This window comes from Lytechinus variegatus, chromosome 2 (genome assembly GCF_018143015.1).
Source record: "Lytechinus variegatus isolate NC3 chromosome 2, Lvar_3.0, whole genome shotgun sequence".
NCBI lineage: Eukaryota > Metazoa > Echinodermata > Echinoidea > Temnopleuroida > Toxopneustidae > Lytechinus > Lytechinus variegatus.
Genome location: NC_054741.1, coordinates 33,952,938 through 33,980,601, shown reverse-complemented (window position 1 = coordinate 33,980,601; position 27,664 = coordinate 33,952,938). Strand labels below are relative to the sequence as shown.

At 37.1% G+C, this 27,664-nt stretch overlaps 3 protein-coding genes across 3 annotated transcripts in view; all 3 read left to right on the top strand.

The window, feature by feature from the left end:
• The first annotated feature begins 1,126 nt into the window (after positions 1 to 1,126).
• Positions 1,127 to 2,731, top strand: LOC121409753. Its single transcript, XM_041601658.1, has one exon. The coding sequence runs from the start codon at positions 1,127 to 1,129 to the stop codon at positions 2,729 to 2,731; it is 1,605 nt and encodes a 534-aa protein (XP_041457592.1).
• Positions 2,732 to 2,808: 77 nt separating this feature from the next.
• Positions 2,809 to 5,721, top strand: LOC121409752. Its single transcript, XM_041601657.1, has one exon. The coding sequence runs from the start codon at positions 2,809 to 2,811 to the stop codon at positions 5,719 to 5,721; it is 2,913 nt and encodes a 970-aa protein (XP_041457591.1).
• Positions 5,722 to 16,274: 10,553 nt separating this feature from the next.
• LOC121407921 (probable G-protein coupled receptor CG31760) overlaps positions 16,275 to 27,664 on the top strand; it is a 31,804-nt gene continuing 20,414 nt past the window's right edge. The window contains exons 1-2 of the mRNA XM_041599165.1: positions 16,275 to 17,590; positions 24,306 to 24,441. Of these exons, the coding sequence (XP_041455099.1) occupies positions 16,479 to 17,590; positions 24,306 to 24,441 (1,248 nt within the window). The 5' untranslated portion in view covers positions 16,275 to 16,478. The remainder of the gene's footprint in view (positions 17,591 to 24,305; positions 24,442 to 27,664) is intronic.

Sequence of the window (27,664 nt, the reverse complement as noted above, 5' to 3'; positions counted from 1 at the left end):
GTACAGCAATGACAAACATGATCAAAATTGGACTTTTATTCAGAGTCAATCATCTTATATGCATTTACAACTTGCAAGTTTTAAGTAATAACAACTGTCTTGCGTCGTCATATACATTTAAGGATCGTTATTCAGAGTTTCACCAAGTACATTTCCTTATAATAATTATGTATTTGCAAAGGAGATAAGTTCAAATATTTCATTACAGATTTAAGAAAGTGTCGCTTAATCACTCCCTTTCAGAGCAATTGCTTTCATAACACATTAACACTGTTGTCATGTACATGTGCGATATTTGTCAGCGCATGGGGGCGCTCTTTGCGTATTAAAAGAAGTGTTAAGGTAACTTTACAAATTTTGTCTCTATTTTCGTCTCTTTTCTGTTTTGTATTGTTGATGTAGTTGTTGTGATAGTCGTACCAGGAAGGGTGTTATCTTAAGCTCCCCTCCCTGATATGACATATGGGGGCTTGTCCGAAATATGATTTTCCAAGCCATTTTCTTGCTCGGGTTGTGTCCGATCTCGCGTTGGTTTTTTGTGGTTGTCCCACGTATCTAATTTGATGTCGGGTTTTTCTCTCTGCTTTGCTATGGCTTTTGCCTCCCAGTCTCTATATGGGCTACGTCTGAGCTCTGTGCATGCGTACATGTAGTTACGTAGCGTAGGCGTTATGATCTTGATTTTAGGATTTAGGTCTATTTATTAAATAGCTTGTACTGCAGTCGTTGGCTGGTGCTATTTGATATTTTTATTGTGCATTTTTTCCGCACTTTCTTCTAGGACATTTTTTCGTTGCGATACTGCTCTGTAAGTCTGTTCATTGCCTGGATAAGTTTGGCCGGCAACTGAATAGTCTTCAATTCGTAACGTTGTCTACTTCAATGATTTAGACCTATCCTTCTTTAATCAGGTCCTATGCCATTCTAGAGGAGTTTTTGGTGTGACTTTTTTTTTCTTGTTAGACTGGATCATACTTGGCCTAAGCTAGTTTTGGTTTAGAAACTTCATCACATGACATTTTCATGATTTTTTTTTTTTTAGACAGTGTAAAAGGTCTCCTAAATATTGCTGGATCTTCTTTCTTTTTGTTTATATTCCTTCTGTCACTTTACTTGATAGAGAAATATGGCACAGTTTAACGCAGATACATTTTTGGAGGAAGACCTTACACTCGTTCGCTTGCGTCAGCTGCGTAAAGATGATCTGATAGCGGTTGGACGAAAAATGTTGCTAGATCTTTCGGGTTTGAAGACTAAGGCAGAGCTATTTTCTGCTATTGCGGCCCGTGCGGAATTGATGCCTGAAAGTGTGAGTGGTGATTCTGATGATTGTGATGACAGAACTAAACTTGACAGTGATGGGGTACGGCTTGCACTGGCTCAGATTGAACTAGAAGAAAGAAGAGATAGGCTGAGAGCTGCTGAGCATGAGAGGGAAATGGAAAGGAAGCGACTGGAGTTTGAGATGATGCGTCATAGTGAAATGGTGTCTCAGAGTGGGCAGTTGGGTGAGAGAGAGAAAAGGTCGATGGAAGCTGGGTTCTCTGCCAGGGTAAAGCTTATTCCACAGTATGATGAGACTGATTTAGACTCGTTCTTTCTTTTGTTTGAGAGGGTGGCTAGGAAAATGGAATGGCCTGAAAGTGACTGGGCTTTGCTCATTCAGCAAGTCATTTCAGGCAAGGCACAGTCTGTCGTGTCTGCATTGAGCTATGATCATGCTTTTGATTATTGGAAAATGAAAGATGCCATCCTTCAGGCATTTGAGCTAGTCCCAGAGGCATACCGTCAGATGTTTCGTGATCTCAAGAGGGATCCTGCAGAGACTTGTGTTGAGTTTGCACGTCGCAAAGAGGTTGCATTTGATAGATGGATCCGGTCTCTGAGAATTGAGATGACATATGAATCACTGCGTGAGGTTGTTTTAATTGATGAGTTCACAAGATGCATGTCCCGTGATGTTAAAACATACATGAATGATCATGCTGTTGTTAGTGTCAGAAATGCAGCAATGTTGGCAGATGGGTATGAATTGTCACATAGAAGTAGCGCGTCGCAGCTTCAACCTCCTAGTCCGTTAGCGAGTGGTTTTGGTTGGAGTAGGTCCGAGACGTTACATAAGGACGTGGAGAGGTCAAAGTCACCAAAGAGTAAGTTGAGTGGTGGTAGCCAGTCTAATGGTGTTAGACCTGAGGGCAGGTTGTTTTGTGCATACTGTAAGAAGGATGGGCACCTTATTTCTCACTGTCAGAAACTAAAGGACAAGAATACTGGTCAGAATAAAGTCCAGGCCAGCGGTTTTGTTCGGCCGGCTACGGTTTGTGTGGGAGACCCTGTGTGTGTTGATGGGGTGAAGCACAAGTTTCATGATGGGGTGGATGAAGGATACAAGGAATTTATTTCTGATGGCACGGTGAAGTTCACTGTTGATGGTGAAGAATTTCCTGTTGTGATTTTGAGAGATACTGGCTCTGTTCAGACGTTATTAATTGCTGATGAGTCATCCTTGGAATCTTGTTTCACGGGCATGAGAACTCTGATCCAAGATGTGAATGAAGGTTTCAAATCTGTTCCTCTGTATGATGTAGAACTTTGTAGTGGGCTGGTTTCTGGGAGAGTGACAGTTGGCATTGTTTCTCGATTGCCTATGAAGGGAATCACAATGCTGCTTGGCAATGATTTGGCTGGAGGTAAGGTGCAGCCATCTACTGTTTTGAGTGACGTGCGGTAGTGGATTCCAAGACAGAGGCTTTGAAAACAGCTATCCCGGGTATTTTTCCATCTTGTGCGGTTACCAGGGCACAGGCTATGGCAGGGCGAGATGAGAGAGAGGTTGAACATGGTGGTGACATAGATTTAGGGGATACAGTTTTTAGAGATCTGAGTGAGAGTATGAATAGTCAGTCTGGTGATGATAGGACTATTTTCAGCCAGCCTGCCTTGATTGCAGCCCAACAGTCAGCTGCGGACTTGAAAGGTTTGTATCATGTTGCTCTGACAGCAGGAGAGGCAGAGAAGGTCTCACAGTGTTATTACATTAAGTCTGGTGTGTTGATGCGGAAATGGTGTCCTCCTGGTCGCCCAGCTGATGAAGATTGGGTGGCCGTGGATCAGGTTGTTGTCCCGCCCCAGTATCGAGCAGAGATTCTAAGGTTAGCTCATGATATTCCCCTTGCTGGACACCTAGGTGTGAGGAAGACAGTGGCCAGGATTAGGGCCCATTTCTACTGGCCTGGGCTTAGGAAGTGTGTGTCTGAGTATTGTAAGTCATGTCATGTCTGTCAGGTGGTGGGCAAGCCACAACATCACATCAAGCCAGCCCCACTTATTCCAATTCCTGTTTTTCCTGAACAATTTAGCCGTGTATTGATAGATTGTGTTGGCCCATTGCCAAAAACCAAGGCAGGTTATCAGTACTTGCTTACTGTCATGGATTCAACCACACGTTTTCCAGAAGCTTTTCCATTGAGGAACATTAAGGCTAAGACAGTTATTGATGCCCTCTTGGTGTTTTTCACACGCTATGGACTCCCTCAAGACATCCAGTCGGATAGGGGTTCTAATTTCACATCTAGTGTATTCCAGGAAGTGATGCATCAATTAGGAATCAAGCAGGTGAACTCATCACCTTACCACCCACAGTCGCAGGGTGCCCTTGAGAGATACCATCAGACCTTAAAGACAATGATCAAGTCTTATTGCTCTGAGAACACTGGAGACTGGGAAAAGGGTATTCCTTTCCTCTTATTTGCTTCTCGTGATACTCCTAATGAATCTACAGGATTCACCCCATTTGAGCTTGTGTTTGGCCATGAGCCAAGAGGTCCTCTCAAGGTAGTGAAGGAGCACATGTTGTCAGAGTCTGAGGTGGAGAGTGGGAATGTGCTTGATTATGTGTCACAATTTCGTGAAAGACTCTTGAGGGCGTGTGAACTCGCGGGGGAACATTTGAGGTCGTCTCAAGGTGTAATGAAGGCCCGTGCAGATAAGAAGGCAGAACCTCGCTCATTTGAGCCTGGTAGCAAAGTCCTTGTGTTACTGCCCATCCAGGGTGAACCTCTCAGAGCTAAGTTCAGTGGGCCTTATGTGGTAGAGAAGAACTTGGGTAAGGAAACCTATCTTGTGAGTACTCCAGACAGGAGAAAAACAAAGAGGGTTTGCCACATTAATATGCTGAAGAAGTATTATGATCGTGACGAGGTGGCGACAGTTGCTGTTGTTTGTGAAAAGGCAGCAGAACATATTCCTGGAGAACTTGAAATCCCAGTGGAAGCGGAGATTGGTGAAGGGATGTCTGGAAAGGTGAATAATTCACATGTGATGGCTAATCCCTCAAAGATATTGGGTCATCTATCAGATTTTGAACAGCAGGATGTAGTACAAATACTTCTTGATTACCCTGAAGTATGTGGAGATAAGTTGGGATATACCGGAGAGGCTATTCATGATGTTGATGTAGGCGATCATCTGCCTATTAAACAACATCCCTACCGTTTGAATCCAAGAAAGAAGAGCCAGGTGCGGAAGGAACTTGAGTATATGCTTGCATGTGGTGTCATTGAGCCTAGTCAGAGCTGTTGGAGCTCACCTGTAGTTCTTGTTCCAAAACCAGATGGGAGTCAGCGTTTTTGCATTGACTACAGGAAAGTTAATGCTGTAACAAAACCTGACTCGTTTCCGCTACCTCGTATTGAGGATTGCATTGATCAGATTGGCAATGCAAGGTATATCACAAAGCTGGATCTGATGAAAGGTTATTGGCAGGTGCCATTAACAGAGAGGGCAAGGGAAATCTCTGCATTTGTTACCCCGCAGGGGTTATTCCAGTGTCGGGTTATGCCCTTTGGCATGCGGAATGCTCCAGCAACATTTCAACGGCTCATGAATTGTGTAATCGCAGGACTTGACAATGTTGTAGTATATCTTGATGATATTCTAGTAGTTAGTGATACCTGGTCAGATCATCTAACTTGCTTGAGAGATGTGTTTGTCAGATTGACCAAGGCAGGACTTGTTGTGAATTTGTCAAAGTGTGAATTTGCGCAGGCGACAGTTACTTACTTGGGTCATGTAGTAGGGCATGGATGCGTTGCCCCACGAGAGGCAAAGGTCCAAGCTATTGTGGATTTCCCTGCCCCTTCCACAAAGAAGGAGGTGATGAGGTTTCTGGGCATGTGTGGATTTTACCGCAAGTTTGTTCCTAATTTCAGTGACATTGTTGTTCCTCTTACAGATCTTCTCAAGAAGGGGACTAAGTTTGATTGGACCAAACCCTGTGAGATTGCCTTTCAGAAATTGAAAGCTGTTCTGATCTCAAAGCCTGTGTTGCAGGCTCCTAACTTTGAGCATCCGTTCCTACTGGCCACTGATGCAAGTGAGGTAGGAGTTGGTGCAGTTCTCCTTCAGTTGGATGAAGAGGGTTTCATGAAACCTGTGAGCTACTTTTCGAAGAAGCTTGATGTACACCAGCAAAGATACTCTACGGTAGAGAAGGAGTGCCTAGGTCTGGTGCTGGCAGTTCAACACTTTGATGTGTATTTGAGTAGCTGCCCCGATGTGACCGTTTTCACGGATCACAATCCACTAACCTTCCTCGAAAGGTTTAGGAACAAGAATCAGAGACTGTTCCGTTGGAGTCTGTTTCTTCAGCCTTATGGGCTGAACGTGACTCATATCAAAGGAAATGACAATGTTATTGCGGATGCGCTTTCTAGAGTTTAGACAAATCTACAGTCAATTGCCAGATAACCTCCTTAGAAACAACAAACAAAACAATAATAAAAAAAAAACGACAACAAAAAAAAAACGGAAAGCTGCAAACCGATCGTTAACTAGTATTCACATAATAAAAAAAAAATAACACTAACAACAATAATTTTAAAAGAAAAGTGATTTTCTTCTTTTTACTCCATTATCCAGGTGGTCAAGCAATGTTTTGAGATGAATGTCTATAATAGTTTATTAATAACTATCTTTTAATGACAAAAAAAAATCGATATATCAATTACATGGAACAATTCATTTTGTTCTAACAAGTCTACATATTCTAACTCTTGTTCTCTTCATTTATTTATTTTTTCTCTCTTCAGGTTCTGCATTTGTAAACATGAAGCTGGATCAAAGTTCTTGCATTGAAGGACTTAATTTCATTTTTTATGTTGCTATGGAAAGGTTATATATATATATATGTATATAAAAAGACAAAAAAGTCTTGCAGAGTTAAGTCACCTTGTTGTATTGGCATATGTTTTTTTTCATGTGATATTAGAATTCCAAAGGTAAAACCAGCTTGTTATTGACTGAAGTTTTCTGCATCTCTTTTTTGTAAAGGTTTATAATGATACGTCTTGACTATGCACTTGGATGGATTGTGTTTGTTTTCATATTACTCGTTCTTCTGAGTGTTATTATTTCAACATGCTTCTTTAAATGAAGGAAAGTTAAATTGCTATAACTTTCTTCTTTTAAGGGGGGAGGTATGTCATGTACATGTGCGATATTTGTCAGCGCATGGGGGCGCTCTTTGCGTATTAAAAGAAGTGTTAAGGTAACTTTACAAATTTTGTCTCTATTTTCGTCTCTTTTCTGTTTTGTATTGTTGATGTAGTTGTTGTGATAGTCGTACCAGGAAGGGTGTTATCTTAAGCTCCCCTCCCTGATATGACACTCTTCAAACGAATTAATAAGAAATTACCTATACACATACACTGACCCTTTTCCCTGCTGACCATGTCCACAACCCCTACTTTGCAAAGGAAAGGTGAAAATTTTCAGTCTCTAAGAAGCGAATTAGTAAATGAATGATTTTGGAATGAAAGTGCAAATTTTGGATGGCCTCCAGTGATATCCGAGGTTTTTTTCACTCAATATTTTTGGCGCAATGTATTTTGGAATTACTTATACCAGTGATTTCTGTACGTGCGCAGTCTTCTAGGTTTGAAGGTTATAAACTGTTACATTTCCTTACCTATGTTTTTATCATAATCATCATAACAAGGTACATAATAAGAAATGAATCGAAATTATAACAAGTTACTATCTATACAGTTTACTTCCGACAACCCGGTGAGGTTTATTTTATTTCCATACTTATTTCAATCAAGCCTTTGTAATCATGGTAATTTTAAACAGAGTGTGCTTATCATTTTAGTGTCCGCATATCTGCACGTGGATAAGAAATATAATGTTGAGCTTTTTTTATTTTACCCCTATTACTATAATTGTAATTGATATTTTTTCAGTTATTTGGCTGTTTATTTGTTTATTCCTTTAGTTGTTGATTCATTCGTTTGATCATTAACAATATCGCTACTTTTAAAAGAGTATACTACTATACTAGTAAAATAAGGAATACTAGTTATTCTAGATCATGTTTAGCAGGACTGTTATGACCAAGATGATAACTAGACATCCGACAAATGACATTTCTCTTATGATCATCTTTACTCATTGTCATTAATCAAACAAAAGATTACTGCCATGAAAAATGTGCAAGGAAGTTTGTTTATTACTGGATGCCCTGTTTATTGCTGAAAGCAAAGTGATTAAAAGACACACGAGATAATCCATGAGGCAGATCGTGTTATTTTGTTATCTTTAACTCGTCTGCTTTGGCCCATGATATTTTGTTTTTATCGAGTATACGTTATCTCCTTCATTCTTTATTTTTATATATTAATTATATATATATATATATATATATATATATATATATATGTATGTATATATACATATATATATATATATATATGTATGTATATATACATATATATAATATATATATATATATATATATATATATATATATATATATATATATATATATATATAAAATATGACCCAGCTAGGAGGGATCATCCCCCCCAGGTCTAAGGACCTGTCTACGCCACTGCACTGTGTACAGATATCTTTTTCATTCATGCTATTTTGAATGTCATTTTAACTATTGCGGCTTATAAGACTACACGGGGACAACATCAAAGCAGTCACCTAATACAGCTAATGACCCTTGGGGTTTTACTTAAATAAAAATATCAATTTAAACTGCAATCTGTGCGATGTTTTTCTTTTCCATCGAAAAAAGCCTACCATTTTTATTGTTTTTGTAACCCATTCCTATTTAAAACATTATAGCGTGCATTTAATATCATTCAATTCTTTGAATAGGGGTTTGTTTATTCATTACATAAAAATACATTCTTTCTACAACTTTTCGCCATTCTATCAGTCGATGAAAGTTTCGATTTTTCATTCATATTTTCATCTTATTCAGTTCTTCGTAGTAGGGCATAGCTTGCTTAGCTAGTCTGATAACATCCCGTGGCATCTTTTCTACTGGAACGGTTGGTTTTAGCGGGAGAAACCCGTCTGAGAAGACTGCCGTTTCAAAGAAGGCAACGGACAACTTGATGATGTCGTCGCTCGCTGTCTTCCAGGTCTTGGTGATATCCGGAGAGGCATCCCAATGCAGTAGTGAATCACTGTAAGGAAGACCAGTCAGGTGACAGAACTTCTTCATCACCTTCGCAGGGTCGGCCAACAAATCGTTTGTGTTGATGACGATTGGGTCTGGGTCCAGATTTTCACGAACGTATTTAAAGAATTCTAAGGTTCCGCTGTAAAAATTGTTTGCCTTCCCGATTGGGTCATCGTATTCAATGTCGAATGCCTCTTCGTCGTCCGGATCACCCGTTCGGATACCAACGTTGGTAAGGTGTTTGTACATGGCTATTCTGTAGGAAGTGTACAATCTGTAAGGATCCCGAATGAAGAACACGTGTTTGAATCCGGAAGGTAGGTACGGTCGAGTTGCCTCGTCTTCAAAAACGAAATACCCTTCTTTGGCAAATATGTACTTGCTACTGGACCGTTCAATGTCCTTCTTCACGTTATCGTATCTAAAACAAGAATAACGAAATATTAATATTAAAATGCATGTTAATATTAATAGTTTACATTACAATAAATTCTGTCTTCATCTCCCAGTAAATCAACACTCCCCCCCCCCCCCCGTTCTGCTCTAATCCCCTTCTTTCTCATGTTCATATTCTTCATAGTATTTTGTCTTTTCCCTTTATTCCTCATCCTATTTCTTATTGTAGGGCCGAATTAACTTGCTTTGGCGTAATATCCGTCCTCTTTCGTCAGTCCACAAAATCAAAATGGCTCTTCTTCGGCATTTCATGCCTGATTTAAATTTAGTTTGCCTTAATGATAAAACGATAAAGGGGATTCCAACATTTTAAAATGCTTTTGAAACTCATTATTTTTTTTACACAGAATGTTGACATTTTGACTAGAAGAATATCTAGCACAATTGAAAATAAATAATGTTATATATTTATGTTTTTAAAAGTAAAGATTTTGTATAATTCATACTAAAAATTATATTTGGCAGAAGATAATGTTTTATCTGAAATGTAATGAATTGAACCTGTGCTGCTCCCTCCAAAAAATAATAAAAGGGATATACAATCATATATACAATCATATTGACCAAGAACATGAGCTGTCAAAGCTGCTTTGAAAACTACAAAAATGAGAAATATAATTAAGATCTTTTTTGTACTTACACCACTCGTTCTGGGACTAAGTCAGTTCCACTGAGACCCCCAAACAACTTGGTAGCTTCCCGTACTTTCTCTTCATTACCCTCATATTCCAGGGGCATTTTATCACCCGTCCGATTCTCGTACTCATTCTTCACGCTGTACGCTCGTGTAAACCGCTCAAACCATATTTCTATTCCTTCAACGCCACTTAAAGAGAAATTCCAGTAGTTGCAGTTAACACTGATTTCATGAGAAAGTCTGTAAAACAAGACTTAATTGCCAGTATATCATCGAGGATCTAGATCTGGTACAGTTATATTAACTGGACTTTGTGAAATCTTGAAATCTACGCTGAAAAATGTTCACACCGAAAATCCCCAACACAGATAAGCGCACGTGGGACAATGTATAATTATTGCTTAGGGCGTCGGGCACGACGCCCTACCCGAATCCCGTGCTTATTTGCTGATTTCTCAGCAATTACACAATTTCTTCCAGAATCCTTTGGCACATGCGTTTTATTTATACAAACAGACACTTTAGTGGTCATTTCATTGGATTCTGTACGAACTCATTTTGATATCGTTACCAAAACTAGCATTTACCTTTAAACACTTGCATAGAGCTGTGGAGATGGTCCTTGGCAAGACCCAAGCGATTATTTTAACCGGGGTTTGTTTGGAATCGGCCATTTTGGTTAAGTAAGAGCAAAATACAAACGGACGAGTTGTGTTAATATCTTTAAGAACGATTGCTTGTGAATAGAACAGAGCTACATGAAAATAACAACTGACATTTCAAACAAACATGACAAAATGTAATATTGATAATTGGGAACATAATTTCCGACCTTTGAACATTGTAAATAGAATGAACTGATTAAACATAAGTTCCAAGATAAACATTATTCTAAAAACATGTTGGAAATAAAATCTACTCCCAACATGCCCAATGGAAAAACATAATATCTACATTTTCACAAGTTCAAAAACTCAGCATTTTATGGGGGCTTTTTTCATAGTCGCTCAAAACTATATTATTTCTCAGTATTCTGTTATGAAATTGAAGAGCATATAATATGTGCCTATTTCAAGCCCCAAATAACAAATACTGTTGTTGTTTTTGAGATAATTATGGAAGAAAATGTAGGTACTTTGGCGGAACGTCGAACCGAATGCACGGTTTCCCCATGGAAAAACGCAGTATCTACAGAAGAAAAGAGAATTCCATTTCAGTTTTCATTACAATGAAATAATGAATTAATGTATAAGTTAAGGGGAAAAATAATAGCATAGAAAAACGAATGGCTCTACTAACAAGGGCGCCCTATGTGATAAAGTCCCCCAAAATTGTTTTTGAAAAATACTCAAAACATTTGTGTAAAGTCAGTAAATTAACAAGTTTCCCGAGTTGCTGTGGCTATCATTTATAACTTTTGAGTTTGTACTTAATAGATTTTTGTGTATTTGCTATAGCTTAGAAGCACTTGGGCAATGAAGAGCAGTGCACCCTCTATAAATCATGCCCTCTGTTAAAATTACCACAGAATGTGTACTTGTTGGTAGAGGGTGCCCTCCATGTATCTCAGCTATTATTCCATAATACAACAACTTTTGTGAGGATTTCTTGGGGTCTGAAATAGACACATACATAATCTACAATTGACGATAAAGGAATACTTGACGATAAAGGAATACCCCAAAGTTTAGTGCAAATACTGCGTTTTGAAGTTACTGAAAAGTGGCCTTCCCAAAAGAAATTCTGAAAACTTGATGTCTAATGTGAAAAAGGATGGTTAACTGAAAACTTTTTCCGGAAAATTGAAAGTAATGTGTTTTTCCGTAGGGGGAGGGGCAGAAATAGACTTCTGATATACAAACAGGTTGCATTAGGGTTTCCTTTCTCGCATCCTATGCTACATTTGGGTACAACTTTGGGCCCTACTCCGGTTTTAATATCCCACCAAATGCCAAATATAATGCCTTAGTAACTGGCATGTAACTGGCTCGTTCATTTAACTATTTTGTCAAAAATAAGCGAAACTTTAAAATGTCGTAACTTTCTTATTTTACATCCGATTTTGATGAAATTTTCAGCATTGTGCTTGTCTGATTTTTCTCTATTGATTTAAATCAACATTTTTCTGAGGTGGACTTGACCTTTAATGTAGGAAGATACCCAGTTACCCATCCTTTTTCATGATTTCCAAAACATTAATAGTGTCCCATTTTCAGGTCTAACTGTCATTTTCCCGCTCACACTTCGTGCTCGCATCAATTGATTTTTCACTCGATTTTCTATTGTGCCAGGATTATTTCATTGTTCATTGTTTTTATCAGCGAATAAATTATACAATTAGTAGTATTAAAATTAGTTACTGTTCCTTTTAATAATTCAAAATATTTTAGTTTGATTAATATTACCATCTAAGTAACAATATTTGTTTATTTATGTTACTAAGTATTGTTATCTTTGATTTAGATTTTGACTATATTTTCATGTATGATGTGATGATTTATGTTATTCTTTATGTTTTCATCAGGTCATTGATGAAAAACAGTTTTATACTGATCTTTTGTACCTGATTAAATATGTTCTAATAAATAAATAAATAAATAAATAAATAAAAATACCTATCTTGTTCATGATTACAAAAAAGTACCTTGATTTTCCATGACAGACCAACTGTAACGGAAAGGGTTTTTTCCAGTGACAAAGATTTTCTGCTCGCGTTTCGCGCTCGCAGTAATTATTCAGTAGTTTCTTTCAGTTACATACGCATCTTGTTCAGGATCACAAACATTGCTTAGAATGATCAATGCTTACACTTTTTTTCAACATGTTTTTATTAAGGATTTCATTCAAATGAATTTGATATTTTATAATGATTTATGTACATTATTCAATATGTTTGAAAAAATATTTGCCTATTATGTAATATTGAAAAAAATTATTATACTTGTATATACTTTGTTTTTGTTTTGAAATGTGGAAATAAAATAAATCAAATCAAAATCAAATCAAACACACAACGCTATAGCATCAGATTTTTGTCAGATTTGTGCTCCATGTTCGTCTACGCTGTCATGCCATGAACTATTATTATCATTATTTTCACTATTTCTTCTTTAAGCGCATAGGGACATGCTATGGTATGTGTGATGCGCTATACAAGAATTGAGCATTATTATTATTATTATTATCAATGTTATTATTATCATTATTATTAATATTGTTATTATTAACATCCCTGAAAACCTTGACAACCGACACGCTTTATCCTAGAGAGAGAATCGCCAGTGGGGATGCCCTAAAAATAGTAATTTTAATTTTGTATTACCAAAACGTCATATAGGGAACATTTTTCATTTCAATGGCATCCAATTTCGGAATGTTCTTCGTAATCAAGTTAAAGCTGATAAAAATTTCCTCAACTTTTACGAGTGCATTAAAGAGGCACCTAAAACTAGAATCTACTCGAGAACAGTAATACCAGTAAAAAGCACACATTTTGTACAGTTGGTTTCTACAATTGTAAGTAATGTAGGGTATGTTAAAATATATTCTTGTTTCATGTAAGGTAGATTATTGCTTGTTTCAAGTTTTGTGAAAACTATTTGATTGATGGATATATCTTTTTTTACTTTGTTCCAGTACTTGTCGTAGTTTATACATTTTGTTGTTTTGTACTATCAATAGGACCCCCATTGGAAATATGCCTTTCGGCTTTCATAAGCTATCCTGCCAAAGTATTTTTTAGATTCATTGTATCTCATACATGTCATATCGCCTGTGATATTCATGACGAATAAACTCAATCAATCAATTAATCAATCAATCAATCAATCAGTCAATCAATATATCAATCAATCTTACCATTGTGCAATGGCATTGTATTCTATTTATGGTAATGGAAGTGACGGGTACTTATTTAGAATTTTAGAGATAATTTTTTTTTGGAACGAATTTATGCGAATTTCTGGTCCTAGACAAGAGTGACACAATTTCCGTTTAATTAAAAAGAAAATTCCATTTTCAGTTGTTGTACAACATGTATTTTATTTTCATTTTAATGTTCATCATGTTCTTGCAACTGTACGAATATAACTTTTCAGTAATTGAATAAATCTTTCCAAAGTAATTTTTTCTATTTCCCTGTCTGCTGTCTGTTTTCTTGATGTAATAATGAAGATGGCACATGCAGGTAACTTGTGACCTGATTTTGCTGCTTGAAAAAGGGAGCACCAAACTCTATGGGGAGCACACACTTGTCAGGCGACACAAATATACACGGTCATATTGCGAATTTGTGATAGAACTTACTAAAAGTTTTAGTAAAATCCTTTTAATGCACTTTTTTGAATCTATATTTGGAATTAATTACGATGATGTGCAATAAAATGTAATAAAAATGTAGTACTTTTTGACTAGACTGACCATGTCAAAAACAACTAGTGCTATTGTCAGATCACATTCTACTAGCGAACTTGACCAGTTTCTTGTGAAAAACGGCTAGATATTTCTAGCCATTTTTTTACAAGTCTCTCTAGTCATTCCTGTTGACTAGATTAATGTAGTGAAAATGACTAGATTCTAGTAAGAGCATATTTTACCCCAATATGTAGTCAAATTTGACGAGTGTCTAGTCAAAAGTGACTAGAGTTTTTAACAGTGTACTATACTTCATATCCTCCTTATAAATATCCTTTCACCTTTTCTCCTCTTCCTCCTCCTCTTCATATAACGCATACAACGTGCATAATCATGACAATTCTATCATCTCTTGATTTTATTTAGCTTCCTCTAATTCCTTAACTAATTCATTTTGACGCCGTACCACTCAGCTTCATTTGATTTTTTTCTCCATCGTCCCTACGAGTCTCTTGCCGGTCTCATGTACATGTTGCACCTTGATAATGTATATACGCACTAAGAATACAAACTCATGTTAAACCACCGCGAACATGGTATATGAATAATTTCGGACCTCTGATCAGTGCTTTCACCTATAATATTTTGTTTTTATAGACCGACTCATGAGATGAGTATTCATTCACCCTGAAAACACACCAAGCATCATCTGATCGGATTCTTGTAAACAATTTGATTAGACATGCTAGATCACTGTGAAGACGACTGAGAAGGAGATGTAATGATTAGATGGTCACAAGGGTTGCTTGTGATTGGTCAGATGACAGCAATATACGAGGTAACATATTGTCTTAATTAGAAAGTAATCATGATAATGCATTGTGATCTCGACGGACATTACGGGTAAATTGGAGCAGGGGTACCGCATTCATCGAACTCTCAGAGGATTCAACTTCCCTCTCACAAAATCCGTTATTGTTCAATGTTGGCATCAGTAGCGTAGCTAGGATTTTTTTCCCGGGGGGGCACTGGGGGGTCATTGCTTTTTCAGGGGGGGGCACCGGCCATTTTCCGGTGTGTGTGTATGTGTCCACAAGGGCGGATCCGACTTTCGCCAATAGGGGATGGGGCCCAAATTATCTTCACCTATATCAGTCACTTCTTAGTTTTATTGTTATAAAACAACGTAAACATAAAATAATCTCATAAGCCTTATAAAAAGTGCGAGCGCGAAGCGCGAGCGATTTTTTTTTTTACTTTAATGTATTTTTTCCAGAAAATTTAATTTTCTGGGCAATATTATGTGTGATCCTGAACAAGATTCGTATTTACCCCCAAGCGCGAACAGAAACTTTTATCAACTGTTCTAGCATTATCGAAAAGGGACCTGTTAAGGACTGCTTACAGTTACCCACGAAGACGGTATATATTTCAATAATGCGAGCGCGAAGCGCGAGCAAATTTTTTTGACATTCCGACCTAAAAAAAGGTCGTTCTAAGCACTTTTTTGTATTAATTAATGGGATAGGTATGTAACTAAACAATTGATACGAGCGCGAAGCGCGAGAGAAAGAAAATTGAGATTTTAGACCTAAAAGCGGAACACCCTATTCATATTTTGTAAGTCATAAATAGGATATAGTCAATTGGGTATCATTAATAATGCGATCATGAAGCGTGAGCAGAAAATTATTGATATTCTGATGTGAAACTGGATAATTTAAGTACATTTTAAATAAAGAACATGCAGGCTATTGCGCATGTTTTATATTTAGACCTAAAATCTGGGCATTCTGAATACATTTGTTTAATGGAACATTATGGAATACACGTAGACAATATGAACTTGGCAAATCAAACAATGTGACCACGCAGCGTGAGCTTAAAATGCTGATATGTAGACCATAAAACGGACATTTTACAGAGCACTTAAATTTGTAAATAAAAAAAAATAATGAAAGCTCGATGTCCGAGCTAAAATATGTTTTGCAACTTGCTCCACATCAGCCCATTGAGCAAGATATGAATCCCATCGAACAGGCAATTATGGCGCGAAGCGCCAGCAAAAATTTTATATAGTAAAACATGAAAAGATTTTTTTTTATTGCAAGTCTTCCCCTTACATTATTTCATTCACTCGTCTTCCTCCTCTTATATTCCTCTTCTTTTTTCTTCTGTCTTTCTTCTTCTTTTCCTTTTTTCTTTCTCCCTCTTTTCTTTTCTTTTTTTTTTTGCTCTTCCAATTTTTTCTGGGGGGGGGGGGCACCTGGGGGGCACACCAAATCTCAGGGGGGGCACGTGCCCCCCCATGCCCCCCCGTAGCTACGCCACTGGTTGGCATGATGGGGAGGGAGCGGGAGATGCTGTTTTTTCTGCGCGGATGCTCACTTCAGGTCGTTATTTACCTGATGGCAATCACCAGACGCTTCGCGGAACAGCATACTGAGCAGGTCGACGGGGATGCATGTCCTTTGCAGTAATATGTTTAAAACTTAAAATTAGATGCCACCTGGATTTATATTTTTTGATCATGTTGTCTTCATTTAAGTCGATACTATGTACATGTTCTGGGTGTCGTTTGCATTGGTGTTTGGTTCGCGGTTACCCATCGTCTTTCCATTGGAGGACATCGTGTCGTCCGATGTGGATCCGGTCACCAAAGCTCTAGAATATGTTGAAGAGATAGCGAGGCAGAAAGATAACTGCTCGTTCGGACCGTCCCTCGATCTTCAGTACAACCAAGACCGTTGGACTATGCAGGCCAACGTGGCAGTCAATACTGCAAATCTCTTGACGACCTTCTCGAGGACAGGCAACCACATCCGTGGTATCCATCCCGAAGACGAGAATCTTCTTTACTCACTGGTCCTTGGGAACGTCCAGAATCATGAAGATGTCTTTGGGTCAGCTATCGCGTTCAAGACGAGTTTTTATCGCGACTATGCCCTTTTCTGCCCATATGCATTCCGGGCTCCCGATCCATGTGATGCAATCACTGCCAAGGATCTCTCAATCGGATATAATTACACCATGGAAGAAACAGATTGGTTCCACATCCCTTTTAAGTCCTTCAGAAACTACACCTTTGGCTTGTCGTCTGCAGTAACAACAAGCTCAACTTTTCAGGATAATGAGTTTGTGTTTAGCTCGCCCGAGTCAGACATTCCATGCGAACGATGCACCGGGAGCTCCTCTTTAGAGAATACGATGGGTTCCCTTGTCAATCCCACTCCCACTCCTGGGGTAGCCATAACTTCTGAAGAGTTCTCCTCACCCTACGCTCTTTCAACACATTCGTATTATCTTAGCGCCACAGAATTGTCAACTCTGGGAAGTCAGGTAGCCACACAGATAGGACTACACAATGGCACCACAGACAAGACAGATCCACTGAAATATATCACCAAGGATGCTTTGGTCACAGACACACCTACTACTCGAATCAGGAACGCAACTGCTGCTGATATTCAATCCAATGTGAGCGAGGATCTTCCTCTACCATCACAATCACAGGTTCCCGTTCTGGACAATATGCACTTTGTTGATATCACCGATGGCTACTGGACCAAACCTTACTTTGATTGCGGTGGAGGAGACGTCTGGATGGTCACATTTTCTGTTCCCTTTTTCTGGTCTAACCCGGCATCGGGGTCAGAGTTCACTTTCGCGTAAGTACAAATTTTATTCCCTATAAGTTGTATATATGTTAAGCCATTTGTCGGGATGATCTAAATGTAAACGTATAATATTATCATTATTTTAATGAGCATGAAATAATGAAACTCGAAGATATTCAGGATATGGTTTCTGGATCCTTTTTTACTTTGGATGACACTGTACAAAATCAAACTGCCATCTGACCATTGCAGGATTATTCTATCCCATCGTTTCCCTCATTTCAGTGTCAAATCTTGGTCAGTGACATTCGTCTCTACTTAAAAGAAAAATATATTGGCCAAAACAAGAAAAACAAATATTTTTTTGGTTTAAAGGGTCATTCTGGCCAGGAAGCAAGTTTGCTTCAATCAAGATGATGGGTTGATCGAGTGATTTTTTTGCAATGCTTTAAAACTTACATTGCTTAAAGGACATGTCCACCTCAAGAAAAAATGAAATTGAATAAAAAGAGAAAAATTCATGTTACAACACGGAAATTTCATCAAAATCAGAAGTAAAATAAGGAAACTATGACATTTTGAAGTTTCGCTTAAGGGGCTTAATTTCACAAAACAGTTATGTGCACATCCTGGTCGGTATGCAAATGAGGGGGCCGATGACATCACTCATTATTTCTTTTGTATTTCATTACATGAAATATGAAATATCTAAATTTTCTCCTCATTGTCATATGAAACAAAGTTTTATTCCTCCCCGAACATGTGAATCATACCATTGTTTGATTGATTGATTTCATTCGTCAGGAATATCACAGGTAATATGAGATACAATAAGAGAAAACAATACCTTAACAGAATAACCCATGAAAGCCGAAAGGCTTATTTCCATTGGGGTCCTATTGTTAGTATAAAACATTAATATATTGTAACAACAAAATGTATAAACTACGACAAGTAGTCTGGAACATCTTAAGAAAGACATATCCATCAATCAAATAAATTGCCAAAACCCGAAGCAAACAATAATCTACCTTATACGAAACAAGATTTATGTTTTAACATACCCTACATTATCTACAATACGAGAAACCAACTGTACATGTGTGATAATGTACTGGTAATACTGTTCTCGAGTAGATTCCATTTTAGGTGCTTCTTTAACATGTTTAATACACTCTTAAAGTGAGCAAAATTTGAAATAGCTTTTAATTGATTAGGAAGAGCATTCCAAAATTGGATGCCATTAAAATAAGTGTTCCCCATATGACCTTCATGTTTGCTTTTGACAAATTTAAAATTACATTTTCTAGTATCGTACCTATGGAATATATCTGATACACGGGTGAAATTATTTTTTATGTAATGATCTAATGTATCCAAATGGAATATCTTAAGCACGTGGTGCAATACTATTGTTTAGATCTTTGATTTAAAAAAATAGTAATTCAGTCAAGTGGATCTTTTTTTGTCAAATCTGTAGAAACTGAATTATTTTATAATTCAAAAAATAAAAAACAAAAGAAATAGTGAGTGAGGGACATCATCGACTCTCTCATTTGCATACCACCGAGTTGTGCATAACTGTTTTGTGAAAAATAAGCGAAACTGTAAAATGCCATAACTTTCTTATTTTACATCCGATTTTCATGAAATTTTCAGCGTTATGCTAGTTTAATCTTTCTATATTGATTCAAATCATGATTTTTCTGGGGTGGACTTGACCTTCAATAGAATTAGTGGATAATGTAGTATTAATATTTGTACAGTATTGCTTTCACATTGTATGGAATAAGATCGTGATCGTACGGTATTAGTGAATTGGTGAAACTGAACCTGATATTTTCATCACAATACTACATTGCTACTCAGTATTGCCAACAAGGTGAAAGCGAATCTAGTCATAAATAAATGGAATATCTTCCCTCTTTATGAAGATAACTTTTTCTTGCAGATTTTCAATGAATTCTATATTTATTTCTTATCTCCATTTAAAGGCAGAGGTAGTACTATTGCATTTTGGTATGTATTACGTGAATATGCTTCAGAAGGGGCTGCGGACGAATGAGAATTTGTTCACTCTCCTTTAATGCCAATTAAGCTTTCGACCTCTTTTCGGGTCTCCATTAGAGCTTTTCGGAAAGAAAATAATAAAAAAATGATAGGCAAAGAACAGCGAAACTAACGAAAAGAGAAAAGAAAATAACGAAAATAATGAAAGCATGCAACAAAAATACAGTAAATAAGCCGCACGCAACGAAAACATAACCAAAAGAACCGACAGCTTTGTAACATAAACACAAACGTAAATGAAAAGAAATGGTAATTTCAGCTTTAAAATAAGATCTGTAACGGAAAGTGAAAACAATATTTTAAATCTACCTCAAATATGCATTGGGAAGGGAAGGATTTGGGTGTATGGCTTTAGAGGCGTCTCGTGCAATGTAGTGAATATAAATACGATGAGGCATTTATAGGTTTAGGAGGAGGTGGTGAAGGCAATCGTGTTTACCTGTATAGGTGGGCAGTAGGGTGTGGACCCTACCCCTAGATGAAATATCTACTTACTCTTCCCAGTATCTCATAAACACCCACCCCTCCCCTCTCCTCAGCAGCATCTCCACATGCATGCAACAAGGCAAAGGTACTTAAAAAGCATGACGTAAAGTAAAGGTGAAGAAGGGGTTTGAATCGTTCTCGAGGGACCAGAGGGACGACCCTCTTTCATCATGTCAAAATGGTCTATTTTGGGGACCGCTATACGTGCTCAATGTTCTGTCTATGAATATCGGCATTATTGTGAATTGTAAGAACTTATGAACGGAGCTAAATGCATAGAGCAAAATTGAATCAGATCATATTTCAACATGAGTATGAAAACTGTTAAATATGTAAAAAAGAAAAATGGAAATGTTCACAGACTAAGGTGTGAACATGATGGAAAGAAAATGTTATGGGGGCAAAGAAACATGTCGTTCACATTTTCCACGGTGTGCTGGTAAAACCTGATTTTTTTTAGGGGTAGTCTGAAGTTAAAAAGCACATATTAGTTTTATTCTTACAAACTAAATAAAAAAAGCTGAAAAACCCGCGAAGGAAATCTGTTATTTATTTATTTATTTATATAAATACCTGAAAGTTATTCTGTTTGGCAATTATTCCCTTCGCTTCCCCTTCTTATCCGTCTTTTTTTCTTTTCTTTTCCCTTTTAAAGGCGGGGGGGGGGGCCTACACCCCGTAGTTCGGCCACTGTCTCATATATGAATGACTTCGATACCGTCTAAGCGTGAAAGCGGCAGACCCTTTTACAACCACATTTTATAATTAAGATAATGATTTATATTAATGATGGTCTCCTGAACATGCTGAAAGCGGAGTATTAGATGGAAATGATGCGATTGAATTACATCTCCTTTCTCTGAAACCATGGCAACTGAACTTCAAGTAGGCCTACCAAATGTTAGAATACTTGGAAAAAGGCGCTTTCTTTCATAATGTCGGTTATTATCTCTAGAGAGCTGGGCACAAGACCGCTTTAAATGTCTCCTTGGTCGTCCTGCGAAGTATGAATTACAAGGACAAAGGCACTGAATACTATGATTAAAGTCACATTCGACCACTAGTCTTTATCATTTTAACTGATTTGTGAAGTAAAGGTTATTGCGGATTGGGGATATAAACGATGTCACATCGCATTCTCATCATAGGGAAAAACTTTGCACCCCTTCCCCCTAAAAAAAAACCCAAACAAATCGAATAAAGTTTATTTTAAACGATCATACTTGATGCGTATGCTGCTGCTGCTGATGATGGTAGTGATGATGATGATGGAGATGATGATGATGGTGATGATGGCGATGATAATGGTGGTGGTGATGATGATGATGGTGATGATGATGATGATGATGATGATGATGGTGATGATAGTGGTGATGATGGTGGGAAAAGATGATGATGGTGGTGATGATGATGATGATGATGGTGGTGGTGATGATGATGATGGTGGTGGTGATGGTGGTGAAGATGATGATGATGAGGATGTTGATGATGATGATGATGATGGTGGTGGGGATAATGGTGGTGATGATGAGGATGATGATGATGATGATGGTGATGATGATGATGATGGTGGTGGTGATAATGGTGGTGGTGGTGGTGATGATGATGATGATTATGATGCTGATGATGAACAGCATGCGTATATAAAACTCCATTTAGGACCCTGTCTGCAAGAAATATTCAAAGGCACACAATATAACACCCACTGTTAACACAGTTTCTGCAAAAGATTTGACGATTCAAGGTTGTTGCAGTTACAAATGTGGATTGGTCGTTGGTAGAGAATAAAAAAAAACGTCTGGAACAACCGAAGAGAAAGTGGCCGTACGCCATGTGCGCAGAGTATGTCATTGGGGCGCTTTTGCATTTTCCATAGTGAAATTGAAAGATTTGGTGCACACTTTTGGTGAATTTTGTGAAAATGTTCATTTAAAACGTTGCCCCCGCTCCATATGCGGTCTTGAAGAGAAAGGTCTACAACCGTCTATCCCGGAAGTTTTTATATGATTTTGGGGTAGTTGTTGCGTTTGCTTTTACAATTGCTAAATTAATTAAAATTCTAAAAGCTAACTAGACCGGTATATTTAGCCTTCTTTTTATTGCAAATTGATGAAAACAAAAGATAAATTTGATCATTTAATCAGCATGATCAATTCCAATCCGAATGAATATATAGACGAGGGTGAAACCCCCGCAAAATAAACAATTCTATAATATTTTTGCATGAATCATTGTCGTTTGGTTGCCTTCAGCCAATCAATGACGCTGTAAATGCACTTTTGATTGTATTTTATCGCTGGTGATTCAAAGGTCATAAACGACATCCCAGTTTTCTATACGTCAAAATTATCCAGCAGTTAATTATGCCCGACGCCTAAATTAAAATTTTGCTCGAAATCCATTACACTCCTTCAACGTGGTTAACAATTCCTCAACGCAATCAATTTTCAAGGTAAAACGAGGTATTCATCATGATAATTAAATGAATGAATGAATGAATGGTGGAGAAATGGATTAAAGGTTTACTTTGCCTCTCTCCTTAGCATGCTTAACCGAAAAATATAATCCTTGAATTTTAAATTGATCATCTCATGGTCCTAAAGAAGCACACAGCAAAAACTGTAGTGTTACATAGAGGACCACACCAGTTATTTTACACCGGTGTTAAATTGACAGTGTTAGTTTAACCATGGACCTATTAATAGGTCCATGGTTTAACACCCATAGGTGTTATTACAACACCTTCGGTTGTTACATTTACACTCTTTGGTGTTATGTTCAATCTCTAGGGTGTGGTTTCAACACCTCAGGGTGTGGTCCTCTATTAACACCAACTGGTGTCAGTTTTAACACCACAGTTCTTACAGTGCAGGGGTGCTGGGATTGTCTTTTTTTCAAAACCAGCCCCCCCCCTCCCTTCTTCGAAAATCGTTCCCACGCCCCTGCATCATCTCTTTAATCTTGAGAACAGCAGTTGATGTCATCTAAAGACGATATGATACACAACGAAAACTGTGGTGTTAACCGGTGTACATAGAGGATCACACCAGTTATTTTACGCCGGTGTTAAATAGTTGGTGTTAGTTTTACACCTATATGTGTTATTACAACACGTATGGTTGTTACATTTACACTCTTTGGTGTTATGTTCAATCTCTAGGGTGTTATTTTAACACCTCAGGGTGTGGTCCTCTATTAACACCAATTGGTGTCAGTTTTAACACCACAGTTTTTACAGTGTATAATCATTTAAAACGATGATTTTTATTCATCATTTCCTTTCCTGTCACAAACCAGCCTAATTCGTCTTTCGTCCAGCAGATTGAGTAGCAATTTTCATTAGGCCTTTTTGTAGTAGGCCTATAGCAATCCATTTAAATTGACTAGTTTTCAACATCTTTTATTAATAGAATATTAAATGCCTTACTTCATACTCACATGTTGAGGACGTAGCGAGCTGCCAAAAGGTAATTTTTTGTATAAAGTTAGAATTTCCTCTGAAAATGTACCGGTAAGTTTATTTTTTTTTATTATTAAAAGCAAAAAAAAATAATATGCACGGAAATTTCGTAACAAAATAACAATAAAAAATACTTTTAAATCAACGTAAAAATCATAACAATATTGATAGATTAAAGCCTTCAAATATGATTTCTTTGTAGTTTCGTGTTGGATGTCAACATGTTAGAGTCGCTACTCAGATTGTCTTACTTTATCAGTATAATTATATAGGATATAATTGTTTTATTGGGCTTGTAACATTTAGCTCGTATTTTGAAAATAGGCCTATATGTGTGATCCAAAATACCCTACATGTGATTCAAGCCTATATAAAGTGATCCTCTACTATGAATGATAGCGTAGAAGAATAACCTTTGATAAATTCTACACTGCAAAAACTCCGGAGTTGATTTGACACCAGCCCGGAATCTGTATATGTCGACACCAGAGAAGTGTGAAACAACACCAGTTTCGTTTTGGTCTAACACCAGAAAGGTGTTTATACAACACCAATTAGTATTAAAACAGCATCGGTTTGACTCCAAACTGGTGTTGTTTCAATACTTCTCTGGTGATTCCGGACTGGTGTTAAATCAAGACCGGAGTTTTTGCAGTGTATTCATAACATGCACATGCAGATGTTTTCCTAGTGTAACATTATTTTATCAATCATTTTACATAAGATTTTTTATTGATTTTTTTTCGACAGTGGTGTGACAACCATTGATATTTCGCTGGACCAACTCGACATACACCAGTGTGCTTTGAATGATACTGGGAACAGCAGCGAAGGCAAAATATTTGATCCGTTCGTTGGTACACACAGATGCAAAAATACGACACAGGTAAAATTGAGGTGTGATAAGAACAACGCTTTTGATAATGTATTTATTCATCTATTTATGTTTCTATTTATTTATCATGTTTCATTTGATCATTGGCCTGTTAACGTTTGAAGATAAAAAACCGCTTTGCAAAGGCGCCCTTCAAATTAATTGTTATGATGATGTTGTAATAGTAATAATAACAGAAACAACAACAATGATGATAATAATGATAATAGTAATAATAATAATAATGATGATGATAATAATGATAATAATAATACTGTTGCTGCTGCTACTACTACTACTACTACTACTACTAATAATAATAATAATAACAATAATGATAGTGTTCATGTGTTAAGCGCACGTGTCTGTCTTGAAAAGGTGCTGAAGCTGATGCCGGTGCTCACAGCTGTTTCAGCAATTACTTCCTGTCGGTACCTATTTACCTAACCTGGGTTGAGAGCAACACATTGTGTATAGATTTCTTGCCGAATGGAGTTACATCATGACTGGGATTCGAACCCAGGACCCTATATTTCAAAGTCCAGAGAACTAATTCACTTGGCCACAACGCTCTGTATTATGATGATAAGGAGGGAGGACATGATGATCATGATGATGATGCTGATTGATTGTCGTATTTACGCATGATGAACATATTTTTTCTTCCCAGAATTTTCTTAGTTTTATTGTTATTGAATGAAATCATTGTTTCAGAAATTGTTAGAAAGAGACGGATGGAGAAAAAGAAATTTCCAGGAAGAAATAGAATAGGATGTTCATGTGTATGTCTTTACACATGACATTATCTTTTTTAAGTTTACCCCTTTCTCCGCAACCCAGCGCATGGGATGTGCCTCGTTTATTTTACCATCCTTTTGAATGGTCATTTTATTTTCGACTCAAGTTCTTTCGTTTTTAGGATTTTTGTTTCTGTCCTCTTTCCCTTTTAATGAATTCTTTCTGTATTCTCCACCCCTCTTTTTTTTAATTCATGTTATTCCTCATTTATATATATATATTTTTCCCCTCCCAATTATCATTACTTAAAAAAGAAAAGGGGTATGGTATTTACCGTATTATTCGTAGTAGCTCGATCTGACAGGCCTTAAATGTATCACATTGCCCCCACATTACAGGGCACAGTTTTCTTTTTACCTGAGAATGAATCGACATATACTTTAGAAAGTATTGAAAAGTCGACATATTAAGGATAGATTACAATTACATTTGAGGAGTAAATGACAGACATCCTTCTCTAATGAGAGACAAGGACAAAGCGCTCCCTGTGAATGAAGTGTAAACAAAAACTTTTGGTTTTTGTACTATACATTAGTGAATTTTGTATTCTGAGAAACTAAAACATTGCGTTTGATTCGAATTCAACAAGAGATGAAGTAAACAAAACGAACAAAATAATAAGAAAGGGGTTCTAGTTTCAACTCGCCCTGGGCGCTGTATAGGCCTATATTCCTCTTTGATGTAACCGTCTTCGCGATGGTATATGAAGAGAGTATATGAGACAAGCTCTTAAAGGTCAAGTCCATCCCCAACAAGAAGTAAATTGTAATGAAAAAAAAAATCAAACAAGCATGATGCTGAAAATATCCTCAAAATCGGATGTACAATAAGAAAGTTATGACATTTTTAAGTTTCGCTTTTTTTTAACAAAATTGTGCACAACTCAGTGATATGCAAATGAGAGAGTCGATGATGTCACTCACTCATTCACTATTTTTTAAAATTGTTTGTATTAAACAATATTTCAATTTTCACAGATTCTACAATATCAGCCCCCTTGGTTAAACCACACAATGTTAAAACAATTATTATCCACATGTGCAGGAAGGAATATAACTTTTTTTCACATGGAAATGTGGAGAAAATTAAAATATTTTATATAATAAAAACAAAAGAAATGGCGAGTGGGTGACATCATCGACTCTCTCATTTGCATGTCACTGAGTTGTGCATATAACTGTTTTGTGAAAAAAAGCGAAAGTTTGAAATATCACAACTTTCTTATTTTACATCCGATTTTGATGAGAATTTTCAGTGTTTTGCTTGTTGCATTTTTCTCTTTTTACTGAAATCGGCGTTTTTATGGGGTGGACTTTCCTTTAAGTTTTGGTTACAAAAGAAATGCCCTTCAAAATATCACCGTGTGCTAAAAAGGAAAAATAAAAAGAGACATATCATGTGATCCATTTATTTGGATCGTGTTTTTTTTTGTCAATTGCGGCATTCATGTCCAATAGTATAAATTACATTAACATTTGAATTAACCATCTTTGCATCTTTGGCGGTTTCTATTGTGTTGCAGAAAATACATTCATGGCTAGATTAACGGCCTATCAAACTAAGTGCATCATTTACATGGCGTATGGATACATAACTATTTGAATATGTTTGTTACCTCATTGATGTCAATATTTGATGACTTCGTCGTATTATAATTATAGAGGTCCATTAGGACGAACCATTATCAACATATAGACATAATCCATGTAATCCGCACAATTGGGGGATGTCAAAAGCATCTTTAGCCTTGAAAATGCTTTCAGATTTGCCTTTATGGTATTGACGAAATGGGCTCATCAGTAAATCATGTCTCCTTGTTTAATGTGATTTTAACACCCCTTTCCCATCGTTAGGCTTGTCGAACAGGATAGTTCTCATGATCGATCATACAATATTTTTTATTTTATTTTAATTTTATAAAAATTAGTGTATCAATTACCCCACGATCAACTGCTAAGCAATTTATTATTTTTATAGCCCTGGACTTACAACGAGGCAACCTGAATTGGGTCTGAACCAGGGGCGGCGGAGCGAATTTGAAAGTGGGGAGGGGGCACAGGGGAAAAGGGCACTTTTTTCGAAAGGGGCACTATCTTTAAAACAAAGAAAGCAAATGACTTATCTACAGTGGCGTAATGAGATTGACTTTTGAGGCGGCTAGACATGTCATATCACGTTAAATTTACGTTAAGAAGTTGCGAGCAATCGAAAATTTTGACATTTTTATAACGAAAATCCAGATTTTGACATAATACTCAGAAAAAATATTGTATTTTACCCATCTATCTTTCTTTTTCTTTCCTTTCTCTTTTTTTTCTTGGTCTTGGAAAATTGGGGGAAGAGCCCCCAAGCCCCCCCATCTGTACACCACTGCTTGTCTCCCCAACTGACATGACTCATGAAACTTTACGGTATGATTAATATAATTTTTCCTTCA

What these genes read in the sequence shown, in the direction of transcription:
- LOC121409753 (XM_041601658.1), top strand. Translation starts at nt 1,127, where the DNA reads ATGGCACAGTTTAACGCAGATACATTTTTGGAGGAAGACCTTACACTC.
- LOC121409752 (XM_041601657.1), top strand. Translation starts at nt 2,809, where the DNA reads ATGGCAGGGCGAGATGAGAGAGAGGTTGAACATGGTGGTGACATAGAT.